This window comes from Chanodichthys erythropterus, chromosome 11 (genome assembly GCF_024489055.1).
Source record: "Chanodichthys erythropterus isolate Z2021 chromosome 11, ASM2448905v1, whole genome shotgun sequence".
Lineage (NCBI taxonomy): Eukaryota > Metazoa > Chordata > Actinopteri > Cypriniformes > Xenocyprididae > Chanodichthys > Chanodichthys erythropterus.
In genome coordinates, this window is record NC_090231.1 from 25,290,310 (window position 1) to 25,305,799 (window position 15,490).

The 15,490-nt window shown below is 35.7% G+C and overlaps 1 protein-coding gene across 1 annotated transcript in view; it reads left to right on the plus strand.

Annotated features, from left to right (window-relative positions):
- The first annotated feature begins 122 nt into the window (after positions 1 to 122).
- The window catches only part of vps35 (VPS35 retromer complex component), a 42,872-nt gene continuing 27,504 nt past the window's right edge, over positions 123 to 15,490 (plus strand). Inside the window, exons 1-4 of the mRNA XM_067402097.1 lie at positions 123 to 250; positions 4,186 to 4,284; positions 4,500 to 4,596; positions 5,763 to 5,886. Coding sequence (XP_067258198.1) covers positions 248 to 250; positions 4,186 to 4,284; positions 4,500 to 4,596; positions 5,763 to 5,886 — 323 coding nt within the window. The 5' untranslated portion in view covers positions 123 to 247. The remainder of the gene's footprint in view (positions 251 to 4,185; positions 4,285 to 4,499; positions 4,597 to 5,762; positions 5,887 to 15,490) is intronic.

Consider the following 15,490-nt stretch of genomic DNA (forward strand, 5'->3'; position numbering starts at 1 on the left):
GATAAACTTTGTTTTTCTTAACACCTTTCCTTCAGTTGTGTAATGACAACAAAGCTAATGATTTTATTGTAGTTCTCAATGTTGTTTCCACAGAGTTTTAGAGATGAATTATAAAGCTCTCGAGGCTTGTGTTGTGTTGTTTTGTATGGGCTGCGGTCGTCGTAAGGCGGAACAGCAGCACTAGTCACATGACACGACACATTCAGAGGGGGGTCATCCAGTGTTTCCTCTAACATACCTGATAATCATGGTAAGATATTAGGATCATCGCATGTATAGACTGCATTCTGGCTCTTTTATATGCGCCGTTAAGTTGTTTATAGCGGCGGTAGTGTCAGAGGGACACTGAGATCTCTTGATTGGCTGTTTTGCGTCTATGAAGTTAGCCGTTAGCATTAGCGTTTGAGATGCGGAGGCCTACAAACACCCAATTATTCTCGTTTATTTCCTAGTTCTTGCTTTTTTTCTACAAGCGATTTAACATTCGGCCTGCAGGTTTAGTAAACTTGCAGTCATTATGTTTTGATGTCATTAAAGTCCACAGGTTATGTGCAAAATGAGCTAATTTGAACTGCTAATCATGCTAGCATTAGCCTTGTTACTTCATTACAGTTATGTTTATATATGCATTTTTTATGTATTGTGCTCTAAGATGCGTTTATATGTATCTGTTTTTTAATATATATATATATATATATATATATATATATATATATATATATATATATATATCATGTGCATTACATACATTTAAATAATGGCAGTGGTTTGGTATGCATAACATGAGCTTCAATTTAAGCTGTTTGGTCACGGGTTCATTCATTCGGTTCAAACCAGATCATAATATATTATGCTTACTGTTAATCATAACTATTTTAAAATTGCTATTCATGTAAAGTGTAACTGTTTGTTACTGCCACTAACGATGGGTCGTTAGGACTTGAAAGGAAATACAGAGGTGTGCCATAGACTGTTATTACGGCTGTCACCCCCATCCCAGTCCGTATACCACTGACACTTTATGTAGCTACTATATGTGCACTGATAATCTAATTTACATACATTTATTAGACATCAACAGATTGATATAGTGTCACTGTTCAATTCTTGAAGTTATTCTTTCTGAACTTTAATTGGCAAAAGTATGTGCCACGTGTATTAGGCTTGACATTTCAAACGGTTGCAGCAATTTTCTGCAGTGTTATATTTCATGTACTTCATTTTTAAACACTATTTTTCTAATTCATTTATAATTATGCACAGCTGTTTTGCAACTATTTCTAAAATGTTTGTACTTTTAAAAATACCTTTGTCATGCCACAGGACAAATTAATTGAAGTATATAAGGCTAAAATATGATTAAAAATGGTGAGAAATAGTGACCAGCTACAGCATTTGAAATTAAACATTTGAACACTAGTGAATATGTATAAGTGAAAGCGTCATTTATACATATACATTACTGTTCAAGAGTTGTGGCAATTTTTTTCAGCATTCAACAAGGATGCATTAAATTGATCATTATTTTTTTTTTTTTAAATTACTATGTACTAACGTTAATATTAATAATTTGATACAATGATCTTATCGTGTATATACATGGTTTGACAATATACTAAATACCTACATGTAATTACAGCTGTAATAAATTTCTGTAATTACATCTATAATAATTACACTGTTAACCCACCCTTAAATCTGACCACACCACCAAACCTGTCCCTAACCTTACCTACATCCCACTGCAATAGCATCAAATGGGTTTTGGAATTCAACATTAACACAATAAGTACACTGTACCTAACTTTTTTTTTTAAGTACATAGAAGTTAAAGACACCTAATATAAAGTGTGACCAAAATGGTCATTGAGCACCGAATCAGCATATTTGAATGATTTCTGAAGGATCATGTAACACTAACCCTTTAAGCCATGTGAAAGGCTTAATTTTTAGTTCACCCGAAAATGAAAATTATGTCATTAATGATTCAGCCTCATGTCGTTCCAAACCTGTAAGACCTCCATTCATCTTCAGAACACAGTTTAAGATATTTTAGATTTAGTCCGAGAGCTTTCTGTCCCTCCATTGAAAGTGTATGTACAGTAGACTGTCTGTGTCCAGAAAGGTAATAAAAACATCATAAAAAAGTAGGCCATGTGACATCAGTGGGTTAATTAGAAGTTTTTGAAGCATCGAAAATACATTTTGGTCCAAAAATAACAAAAACTATGACTTTATTCAGCATTGTCTTCTCTTCCGGGTCTGTTGTATATCCGCCTTCACTCCACAGTGCTGCTGCTGCTTCTTTCCTGTTTTACGGCAGTTGGCATCCAGCTTATTGGTGCATTACCGCCCCCTTCTGCTCCGGACAGTGACGCGATTAGGACATCCGCGACATGCACACCTACGCACCATTTTAAAAAATATAGCAATACCAAAATGCAAACAATGTAGAATAGCTTGAATACAGTGTGCGTCTCCCTCAGACTGTAAACGAAGCTCGGGTGCACTAGATAACATGTCATCAGCATCACTGTCCGGAGCAGAAGGGGGCGGTAATGCACCAATAAACTGGATGCCAACTGCCGTAAAACAGGAAAGAAGAAGAAGAAGCAGCGTCACTCTGGAGTAATGGCGGATATACAACAGACCCGGAAGTGAAGTCGTAGTTTTTGTTATTTTTGGACCAAAATGTATTTTCGATGCTTCAAAAACTTTTAACTAACCCACTGATGTCACATGGACTACTTTGATGTTTTTATTACCTTTCTGGACATGGACAGTATACCGTACATACATTTTCAATGGAGGGACAGAAAGCTCTCGGACTAAATCTAAAATATCTTAAACTGTGTTCTGAAGATGAACGGAGGTTTTACGGGTTTGGAACGACATGAGGGTGAGTCATTAATGACATAATTTTCATTTTTGGGTGAACTAACCCTTTAAGCCTAGTCCCAGACTATAATGTATGTTTGAGCTGAAAGCAACTTGCACTGACATATCTTAAAACATGTCAGTGCCATTGTTTTGTCTCAAGATGTACACCAGTAATGTTTTTTTTCTAAGGCATATTTATAAAAGCTACTTAAATGTCCTAAATGAACTAAGGCCCATTCCCAATTCTATTTTATACCCCTTCGCCCTTCCCCTTGCCCCTTGAAACAGAGTGACAAGGTCAAGGTGTAGGGGTGAAAATATTCCCCTAAGGAATGGGACACCACTACTACACATCATCATACCTAGTTTCTTTTATTAGTGTCCTGTAACATTTAACCAGTATGAACAGCAATGAAGTGCACATATCAACAGAAATCAGGCGCAAGCACGTTTAACAGATGCTCACTCCCAACATTGTTTTGCGCTGTATTTTGGATGTAATTACATTCGAGATGTAAATAGCGACTACGCAGTGCAGGATGATAGGATATTTCTTTTAACTGTATTACTCATTTGTGTTCACATCATTCAAATTGCGCATTTAGCAAGCTACAGAGAAACTGGCAGCCAGGTAACACATACGTGATCGATCCTGAGAGGAAATATTACCATGATCACTACACGCATTCTAGCCGCACTGTAGTAGGTGTATGCAGGGAAATTTCTCATACCCCTTCGTTCGAAGCGTGGTGCCGAAAAATCTTTCTTTGAAGGGCTCTCTGGCCCTTCCCCTTTCCCCTACCACTCCCACTCCAGCCAAAAGAGAATCAAGACACCCCAACCCTTCACACGAATGCGCAAAACAAATTGGTAGGGCGAAGGGGTAAGGGGTAGAATTGGGATTGTGCCTAAGACCTAATCCTGGTTTAATCTAAGCCTCGTCTGTGAAACTAATAATATTTCACAATGTAATGTAAATGTAATGGTTATGTAAATATTCTATCTAAAGTTTACTTAGCTGAATTTGTTTCTCATGTTCTTAAAAATTCCTTTGATCTAAAGGTCTAAGCTTAAATCCTTAAAAATAGATGAGTTGGACAACTATTACTGTTAAAAAATACTGGGTGCACCTATTATTATAGTGTGTAATAATTGGTGCCAGTGGTAATAATTTTGAATCCAAGCTTTTGACTGGTGAAATAAACAAATCTTGCTAAAATTTTGATGTTGAAAAAAGAAAACTACTTTAAGGTTTGGAGACATCATGTCCTAGTTTGATTGTTTTACTGCACTTGTTTATTCCAGCCTACCACACAGCAGTCACCCCAGGATGAGCAGGAGAAGCTGTTGGATGAAGCTGTGCAGGCAGTCAAGGTTCAGTCATTTCAAATGAAGCGCTGTTTGGTGAGTTAAGTACATGCAAGTTTACAGTGTCCGTAACATGCTGCTAACCTGCGTGCCAAGGCCTGTTAATTTCCATAACAGTATGATGCCTCTTGATTTTAGCAAATTGGAAAATAAAACATGATTTTATTTATAGGCACCTTAATGTATTTCTCATGGCAGTGTGAAAGCTTCACCCTTACTCTGTTCATGAGTATTTATGTTCCTTCATCTAGGACAAGAACAAACTGATGGATGCACTGAAACATGCCTCAAATATGTTGGGGGAGTTGAGGACTTCTATGCTTTCTCCGAAGAGCTACTACGAACTATGTATGTGTTTTCATTGCATTATGTACTTGGGGACTAATTATGAAATCACAGCTAGGAAAAATAAATGACTATATATTTTACATATATTAAAGGCAAAAATCATTTTGCAAATTTAGTTTTCTACATCTGACCTTTAACCTTTTTTTAGGGTGTTGTCATTTATAACCAATTTTGTCCTATTAGGGTAAATTATTTTTGAAACTTCAGACACATTCAAATGCATTTTCACTATCTGAAAAGTAGCGAAAAGGTCTTAGTGTTTCAAAAAAAAAATTACAAATATTTAATAACATTCCATTGGAACTCATATGTGAAAATGTCAAAATCTTCAGATGCAACTTCAAATTCAGATGCAACTTTGCTTGGAAAGTAGTGAAACCATCTTCGTATTTCAAAAAACATTTAAAAAAAAAAAACTTTAACATTTGAATTCCAAATCAGTGATTGTAGCAAAAATGTCAAGCATATGGCACATACATTTATTTTATTGGCTTTTTTTTGGTTGAATAGTATTATTGTATTCTCTGCATTATTTATAAATGATGATTCACTAGAACAGAACACATTTGCACCCTTAAGTTTAACAATAAGAATTTTCTTGAGCGTTTAAAGCAGAACTAAGTAACTTTTTTTACCTTCATATTCATAAATAGTTTTCTAAGACCTTATGATGGTTAATTGACTTGTAGTGGTGTGTTTGAGGTGAGTACTAACCCCCTCTGGCATGTCTACACCAAAAAACAGCACTTGCAAGTTGAGCTGCATCGACCCGACACAATCTCGCTTCATGTACACGTTCACGTGAGAGAGACAAAATGCATTACGGTAGTTCAAAAACAATGTATATATTATGAGTTTATAAGACAATTTCAAAAATTACCCACCTCCATTGAGTGTACTGTATTTGCAAATTACCCACCTCCTCTTTCTTGTACTGTATTGCAAAACTACTGCGCTGGTGAGCGTTGTAGTCGTTGTAGTCCAGAGCTGCGCTTGGAGTATGTATGACAGTGTGATACACTGAAGGAAACTGTAGGGGGAGCTTCGCAAATCTTACTGAGTTCCGCTTTAAGAATGGTGTTCTGTATTGTCATTTCTTTTTAACAACTGCTATACATCATGTCATCTGTCAAGGTTTCACTTATTGTACTAAATTCTTGTTGTAGACATGGCCATCTCAGATGAGCTGCATTACCTGGAGGTCTATTTGACAGATGAGTTTGCCAAAGGTCGCAAGGTGGCTGACCTCTATGAGCTTGTTCAATATGCAGGGAACATCATCCCTAGACTGTGAGTATATGAGTAAATCTCTCCAAATAGTGCAACTCATTTTCAATATTGCACCATTTTAGTTACATTGTAACATTGATTGATGATAATAATGAGTACACTTTTTTCCTGAGGCACCAGCTGTTCAATATTTGCCGCTCCTATTTTCTCCTCCAGATTCTCCCTTGTTGTTTCTTTCCCGCACTCGCTCCCTTTTAGCTAGTCCAATTGTACCACCAGCTGTTTTAGTGCCTTCACTTGTTGACTTAGTAGTGAGTCAATACTTAATCTAACATCTTAGCTCTCTTTATTCATTCTGTTACACAGCGTCAATTTTCATTAACAGCGAATGCCCTGGGCAACATTTGTGTTCTTCCTTGATAGCACGGAAAGCTTAAAGATTGGCATGGGATATTGATTCATTAAGTGTGAAGGAAGGGAAAATTATTCATAATATTATAATATTTTACAACACATTTTACTCTGCAGCTGCCTCAGCAAACTAATAAAGGGAGAGACGTCTTGTAAGACATCATATAATTGGGAAACCCATTAATGTGCGCTCAGCTCAATCATTCTAGTTAGATTTAATCTAGTTTAAAAAATAGGATATGCCCCTGGTTTCACAGACAAGGTTTAAGCCTAGTTCCAGACTAAAATATATGTTTGAGCTGTCTTAACTGAAAGCAATATATCTTTGTTTTGTAAGGCATTGTTTTGTCTCAAGATGCACACCAGTAATGTTTTATCTAAAGTATGTTTAAAAAAGCTACTTAAATGTCCTAATTGAACTAAGGCTAATCCAAGCTTAAAGCACTGTTTGTGAAACCAGGCCTTAGTGTTGTCATGATACTGGAATTTCTAATTTTGTTACAATACCTTGAAAAATAGTGATATTTGAAAATTTTTAGAAAGATAAGTTAATTAACATTTGATCATAGTCTTTTTCTTATAAAACTTTTGTCTGAGATTCCTTGGGCTCTGAGGTGGATTATATAATAATATAATAATAAATGACTAATGTTATTATAATTATTATTTCTAAGATAAAAGTGTTTTTGTTGTAATACAACTGTTCTGTAAAATAAAAAAAATGAGAATTTCGTAAGTGTAATATATATATATATATATTGCCACTAAATCACCATCACCTGCTTTCAAATGGAGCGGCATTTAATAGACAGAGCCGTAGATCACGCAATATCGCGTTCATTATCGCAGATGAATTGCCTTCGATAATGAACGCGATATTGCTTGGCTTGTCAGTGATCTACGGCTCTGTCTATTGATGGCGATTTAGCAGCAATCGGAACCGGCTTTACCGATGAAATGCACGTGACAACTGCATGCGATACATCGCCCTATATATATATATATATATATATATTATTATTATTTTTTTTTTTTTTTTTTACACTGCAGTAGTAAATTTAGCTTTGTAAATTAGTTGTAATTATTGGCCCTGCCCAGCATGTTGTTATCCCTGGCTTGCACTGGCCTGACAGTGGGAAAGCGACTATTGATTGAATGTGAGCAGCATGGATAAGATGAGGTTTTGAGTGAGAGCACAGTTGGAAAGATGTTTGATTTTTGTAGAGCTCATTCATTGGCTATTCATCTTTAACGAGGAAGTATGTGCTGAAACAGATTGGAGTGCATCTGTTTGAAGAAAAACAACTGAAACCTTTAGAGTAAGGCCTATTTTAAATCACATAGACAAACAATGGAAGCAAGCACTGTTTATTTTGACAGCAGATTTTGATTTAGTTTAAGTCATAGTCTTTTGACTAAAATGGCATTTAGTTTTAGTCATATTTTAGTCATCTGGATTGTTTTAATTTCTATTTAATTTCAATTCACATTTATTTGTATAGCACTTTCCACAATACATATAGTTTTAAAGCAGCTTTACAGAGAATGCATGTCAACGTTACAATTTACAGAATCTGGTTTTGGAGGTGACTGTACAATGTATGTGGTTTTAGAAGTGGACATATTATCATGCAGTTAGCTAACAATGCAATAATTTCATTACAATCACTGTTAGCAGATTAATTGAAGCAATGTAGAAACAATGGGCTTAGTTTTAGTTCTGGTCGACTAAATATCATATGATTTTATTACACTAAATCTACAATAGATTTAGTCGACTAAAATCTAACAGTCAGTAAATAAGAAACAAAAACAAATAAACAATAGAACAGTGCTTTAAGTTTGTCGGGTAGATCTATCAGTAATATTTAGGTAAGAAATTCTACCTACAGAAATTTGATAAAGGAATCAAAAGTAAAATAATACATTTGTAAAAATCATTATTAAAGCAACTGATGTTACTTAGTCAAGAGCAGTGAGTGATTTTATCTTTTTTGTTGTTGTTTGAATTAAAGTGTTAGTTCATCCAAAAAGGAAAATTCTGTCATTAATTACTCACCCTCATGTTGTTCCAATAGTGGTTCAATGGATCACAAAACTCACGGTTCGGATCATATCACGGTTATTAAGTCACGGATCGGATCATTTTAGCACACACAAAAAAAAAATAAAAAAATAATTTGGGGGGTGGGGGGTAACTTTGCATTTATTACTTAGCCCTCTTTAACTACTCTGATACAGCAGAAACTAATAATTAGCCTAACTAATACATTCTTAAAGGCAAGTGAACAGACTGTAAAAAGAACAAATACTGTACACCAAATACAAGCATAGATAAATACAACATAAAGTTACAAATAAAGTATAAGGTCTAACTGTAGTATTAATTTTCATGTACAGAAATGTAATAATTAAATGTAAAATGACAATGTTCACTGTATAAATTTAATATAGATTAATCTTTGTTAAAGCTGTGTTTTGTTGTTTGATTTACATGACAGACAACAGCAGGTATTTATAGGTTGCTGTCCCTTATGAATAAGACCCCATGCACGCACACATCCGATAGATACACATCCAAATTGTCACCTCGTTCAATTAAGACATAACCGAATGTGTTTGTGAGAATACTTGCTGAGAAGGGCATTTTGACTGACATATTGCGTGTATCTGTCTATCCAAGTGCATTGAGGATGCAAATGAGAAATCAATTTTGGAGTTCACGAGCTATCTGAAACACGCCTCTCTCTCTATGTGTGTGTGCGCACGATACTTGTGTGTATGTGCGTCTGTGCGCACCAATAACAGCGTCTATTTAATGTGTAAACTAGCAATACAAAACACGTGCAATTGATAACCTTTCACTCTATTGCGGTTAAACTTGAAATTGATCCGCAAATCACATGCGTGCCGAACCGTGGGGCTTGGTCCGTACGGGTCACGGATCAACAATCAACCACTAAATTCCAAACCTGTAAGACTTTCATTCATCTTTGGAACACAAATGAAGATCTTTTTGATGAAATCTGTGAGCTTTCTGTCCCTCTGGTCGCCTATGCTATTGAAGTTTTGACACTTCAAAAAGTTTATAAAGAGATCGTAAAACTAAAACAAAGTTTCAGTTGCGTAGGCTGTCTATGGAGAGACAGAAAGCTCTCAGATTTCATCAAAAAGATCTTCATTTGCGTTCCGAAGATGAATAAGTCTTTGGAATGACATTAGGGTGAGTAATTAATGACAATTTTGGGTGAACTATCACTTTTTATCAATTACGACTTTTATTAATTCAATTACAATTTTATCAATTACGACAAGGTTTATTAGGCTACTGTTACTTTAAGAAAGAGAACTCAATTTAGCACATAATACGCTGTCAGAGAGGCGGCTTTCTGTGTGCGTGCTTCAGATATGTGCACACAGAAAACCTACTGAATTGAGTTATTTTTCACGTTGTCTTACACTTGAACAGTTTAAAATTGCTTTATAGTTATTCCTTCAACTCTCAGTCCTTATTCTTGAGCCCTGTATAATATAGTTAATTTCTTAGTTTTCCCGGAGTTTGTCGCTCCACACGGTTTACAAATGTTCTTGTTTTCCTTGAAATTAAATTTATCCATAAGTCTGTTCTTCTTTCTCACAGATGTTGACTTTTTTAAAAGCATTTTATAAGACATGCAGCAAGTGTATGCATTTAACCCGTCGGGTAGATCAGTATGTTGCATTCGAATGTGTGCATCTAACCTCCCTACAGGGCTCTACGCCTACATATCACCTGCCTACAATATTTATGAGCACTGTCCTAAAGACAGAAATTAACCTTCCCATTACAGGGTGATATTTGACTCCTTAAATTGATTTCCAGGGGCAAATTTATTTATGTATTATTTTTTCTATTAATCTTTGTAAGGTCAGAACCTTGCAGAATGTAAGTGGTTGTTGGTCCATTTTAGCAGCATGAAAAACAAAACTTTTATTCAAATACTGAATGGATTATATATAACCTAGAAAGTGCACAAAGAGCACTCACTTTATAATCACTACAAAGCTGTCACTCATCTCAGTTCATCGCAATCTCACAAACTTTCATTACAATCAATAAAGTTGTCTACACAATGAATTTACATCGTGTCTACACTTTTTTATAATAAGAGGTTTTGTGAGCGTGCAGAACTCAGCACTGGACAAAAACTGTAGAGCCCTGCTCCCTATCATGCAAAAAGATTTACTCTGCTTATAATAATCAAATAATTCCCAGCGATATTCGAATATTATTTTTGCTTGAAATGCCCTAGTCCCTACCTAGCATTTCCATTGAAAAGGTCAGTAGATTTTTTTTGTCATCGTAAAATGGTTTTTAACACTAGCACTACCGGAATTCTATAACTACTAGAACTGCCAATAGCGGTCATTTTGACTGTTCATACCAGACAGCAGTGAATGTCATTTTTTTCATGTTATATTTACTTCAAAGCTTCCATGGTCATGTTTAATGAAAAATGTGGGGTAATTTAAGCATACATAATATAATATGTTCGTGATATTATTGTGTAAGAGCTACTAGACCTCCGCTTTCCGCAATTTGCATCCGGCAAGCTGGAGATCAAAGTTTTTCACCGCAGTTAAAATGTTGTTTTTGAAAGTCAAAATGTCAACAAATATAAAATGAAGCAGAATATTTCGTTAGATAAAAACATATTGTGAATTTTGGAAATGATTACATCTGTCTTTATTCAATACATTTTGACTTTTGGAGTTTACAATGCTTTAGCATTATCGGAAATGTTTGGACAACACGAATCGGAAACAATTTTATGCAGCCTCTAATGAAATCTAGAAAATCTTTTTTTACGAACCGGAATTATCTCTGAATCACTCTCAGAATCAGTGTCAGACGAACTCTCAAGAGACCAAGAGACATCGCTCTCTGCTCCTCCATCAGACTCTGCATCATCAATTTTCTAAAGCAAGGATAAAACCTCAGTGACAGTCATTTTCTTTCTTGTTGCCATTTTGACGGTAAAGCTAAGTTTTAGCTTATCAAAAGCATACAAAACTGCCAGAGAAAGGTTGCTAGGCAACAGCTACGCACATCTTTAACCGCGGGAAAAAGCGCTGAGGAGATACAACGCCTGTAATATGTGCGGTCAAATTGACCGCTATGGCCATTCAAGGTAGAAATACTCAGAACTTTTTTTGTGTTTTGTAATTTTAATAAAATAACAATGTTAAAATAAAATTTACATTAATTTAAGAAAAGTCATGGAACTGTAGTTATATGGGTTTTATTTCAACAAAGTTATTACATTGCAAATCTTTAAAACAGTCAAAATGACTGCCTTGGTAGTTCTAGTGTTAATTAGTTATTGTTTTCATGAAAACAAAAAAATGACTGACAAAAACTGACAAATTATACGTCAGCAAAATTAACACTGGAAGCAAGTGCAGCCTCCAACAGTTTGTCTACCAAATAACAACTGTGACTTTATACAGAAAACTATATTAAACAAACTATCAAAAAAAAAAAAAAAAAAAATCTGATTTCTGGGTTGCTCCACTGAGTGTCATTTAATAAATGACAAAAGTTATAATGGTTATCAGGAGTTGGCCATCATATAGACTGCATTTTCTTGTGCAACATAGGACATTCTCTGTGCACTCCAATTCTGACTCAAGTGCAGCCTTTTCATGGCATTGTGCCCACTATCCACTCCTATGCCTCTGATCTTGTTAATTAATTCTAGAGCAACTCCCAGTGCTTCTATCCCTCCTCTCTTTTCACTTGCTGTCTTTCTATATGGACTGTACCATTGGAGGTCTCTCTGTCTCTCTTAAATTAAAGTCTCTTAACCTGTCAAGCCCTAAAAACATAGATAACAGAAATGGTCTGATATATTTATGGGGTCTTGAATTCATTGATGGAAGGACAGGAGATTCTTCTGTTAAAGTCCCTGTAACGAGGTCAGTAGATGTGGGAAGGAGGAGGCGGGAACCGGCGAACATTCAACAAAACTTTAATTCAAAATAAACAAAGAACAAAACGAAAGTAATGCCGGCAGACCCTCGCGGACGTCTGCCGGCCACACAAACATAATAAACCATAAAATAAAGTCCAGGCCTGGTCCTCTCTCGTCCTTCACTGATGTCGCTCCTCCTTTTATGCCTCCGGAGCTCCTCCGTGAGGGACTCGAGGCCGGCACGCCTCGCAGGTGATGCTCATTATCACTCGTGTCACCGGCCTCGCGCCGTTCCCTCACGGCTATCCCCCGCCCTGCTCGTCACAGTCCCCCTGATATCAAAATTGAAGTTTTTTGGCTTTTAGTATGAATATGTTAGCCTTATGCTGCGTGCACACCAGACGCGACTTGCGCAAATAAATCGCACTATTTGCGCGTAGTTGGACATTTTGAGTTTACTCGCTTCATTCGCGCGTGAAAATCCCTTCACAACAGACGCGAATTCGCGTCATGAGAGGGGCTCTTCCGCTCCTTTATGTGTCCCAGACTCTCCCACTGCTTTCTGCACACTTCCTCTAAATAAACACAACTTGTCAGTGGGGAAATAATTGTAAATTACATTGAATAAGCTCAATTGGTCGTCTTTAGTTGGCTTGTAGTCTTAATATGTGTGTATGTATATGTATATATATATATATATATATATATATATATATATATATATATATATATATATATATATATATATATATATATTATATAATATATATATATATATATATATATATATATATATATATATATATATTATATAATATATATATATAATATATATATATATATATATTATATAATATATATATATATATATATATATATATATATATATATTATATAATATATATATATAATATAATATTATATAATATATATATAATATTATTATTATTATTATTATTATTATTATTATAGCTCAAATTGAGTAAAGACCGTTTTTTACAACTTATCAGATTGTCCGACCTCCTCACTCACTTTCTTTCAAACACGATCCTTTTTATTTCTGTTTCTATAAATGTATGAAGATGTATAGCGAAGATGATTTTGTCTTCCATTGTTGTTTCGAATTTCTGCCTCAGCTTGCTACGTCACGTCACTACTAGAGGAAGCTCCTGATTGGTTAACGCGGCGCGGAAATTCGCCAAAGTTCAGATTTTTCAACTTGCGCGAATCGCGCCGCAGGATGTCAATTCGCGTCTTTACATTGACTTAACATGTAAATCACTCGCGCTTACCGCTTCATTCGCGTCCGGTGTGAATGCACCATTACTGTTATTTATAAGCTAGTGTGCTCCAAAACAATGACAAAATTTGCATTTAGAATAAATAAGCGTTTAAAATGTACAGTTTCTCACTTCCGGCAATATAGATCAGCAATTTTAATGACATCACGCTGCACTTTAGCTTCTCATCAAATCTTCTGTCCAATCAAATTCTCACTAGAATCTAAAGTCCCGCCCCCTCATACACTATAAACAGATGCTGAAGCTGCGGCTGAAATCGGTCATTTGTTCACACATTTACTAGTTTCTACATGGTTAATGGTGCATAGTACACTATATAGAGGATAGGGAACAATTCAGACAGTGTAAATATGCCTTCCATTGATGCGAATGAAGTCCGTTTTCACGTTAACGGGTCACGTGAACTGCTGCAGTGCAAAAACAATCTGCTCTGGTCCAGAGACTCAAGAGCACAGAGTGGATCATATGCGCGAGTCAGCTCAGACCCCAAAACGTATCGGACCATTTGAATTGAACATATTTTAAAGTGATATGGGGGAGATTATGAGGAGAAACGATTGGAGATTAGGAAGAAACTGCGGTTTTGCCAAGCTTAATGGCTCTGGCCGAACTGTGATATAAAAAAAATGCTATTGGCTATTTTTTTAAAAATGGGAGGAGCTGTCCGATATGTTCCGCCCTGTCTTTCTGTTTCAGTGGAAATTACTTTAACACACTGAATAATTCTGCACATTTCAAGTGGGCCTTTAAGACCGATGCACTCTGTTAGGTTGATTAGGCTCAGAGGTAAATGTACAGAGCTAAATGTATGTAAATTACATCATGCCATTAGTGGCACTTTGTTATTGTCATTCAGAGCTCATTTTTTCCGACTGGGCGTGGGAATCAGTAATCAACTTTTGAGCTTGTGCCATTTTACTGTATCTGCTCTGATTCAGACTCTGATTTGCCGTTGCTATAGAACAGGATTGGGAGTCCAAAGTGTAGCCCATCCAAATGGTACAGATAATCAAACCTTCTCCGCGAATCTAACATTCATTCTGGTAAATCAGTTCATTCTTAAAGGTCTAAAAAAACCATCTCGTTCATTCTATCAAATCGGTTAGCCTAAATAGCTCACCCTTTTGAATTGTAGCATTTGAAAGCCTGGTTACTGTTTATTTAATAGGTTTGTTAATGTAAGTGAATCATGTAAGTGAATTGTTAATGTAAGTGTTAATTTATCTATAAGAACCTGTACATTCCCTAGTGCTTGGAAAAAAGCAGTAATCATCCCAGTATTCAAAATAGGAAGTCATGATTCTATGTGTAATTATCGTCCTATGTTAATTTTACCAGTTTTATCTAAAGTTATTGAAAAAGTTGTAGCAGCACAATTGATTGACTGTCTAGAATCCAGACAGCTCCTCCACCCACAGCAGTTTGGATTCAGACCAGGGTATTCAACCGAAATGGCAAACTGCTGTTTAATTGAAAATGTTAAAAAGTCCCTGGATAAGGGCATGGTGGTGGGTGCTGTCTTTATTGACCTTTGATACGGTCAATCATAGCTTACTTTTATCTAAAATGTTAGGTTTGATTTTTTTCTGCTGAGGCAGTTACGTGGTTTACTTCTTTTCTTCAGTCTAGAGCACAGGGCGTTAAAATAGATCAAGACATATCTGCATTTTCAAATATCAAAATGGGTATTCCGCAAGGCTCTATACTTGGACCTTTGCTGTTCAGTCTCTTTATAAATGCCTTACCTACGCACTGCTCAGGGGCCAGTTGTCAGCTTTATGTGGATGATGCAATTCTTTACATCTCTGCTAAGTCGCCTGAACAGGCTGCAGAGGCATTGTCTGCATGTATGTCTCATATTCAACAATGGCTTAGTCAAAATCAGTTAGTCTTAAATTTGTCAAAAACAGTTTATATGTGCTTTTCTATTAGGAAACATGATTTAAAAGGAAATTTTAATATTAATTTACAAAATGGAAAAATTGACTCTGGTTTTAG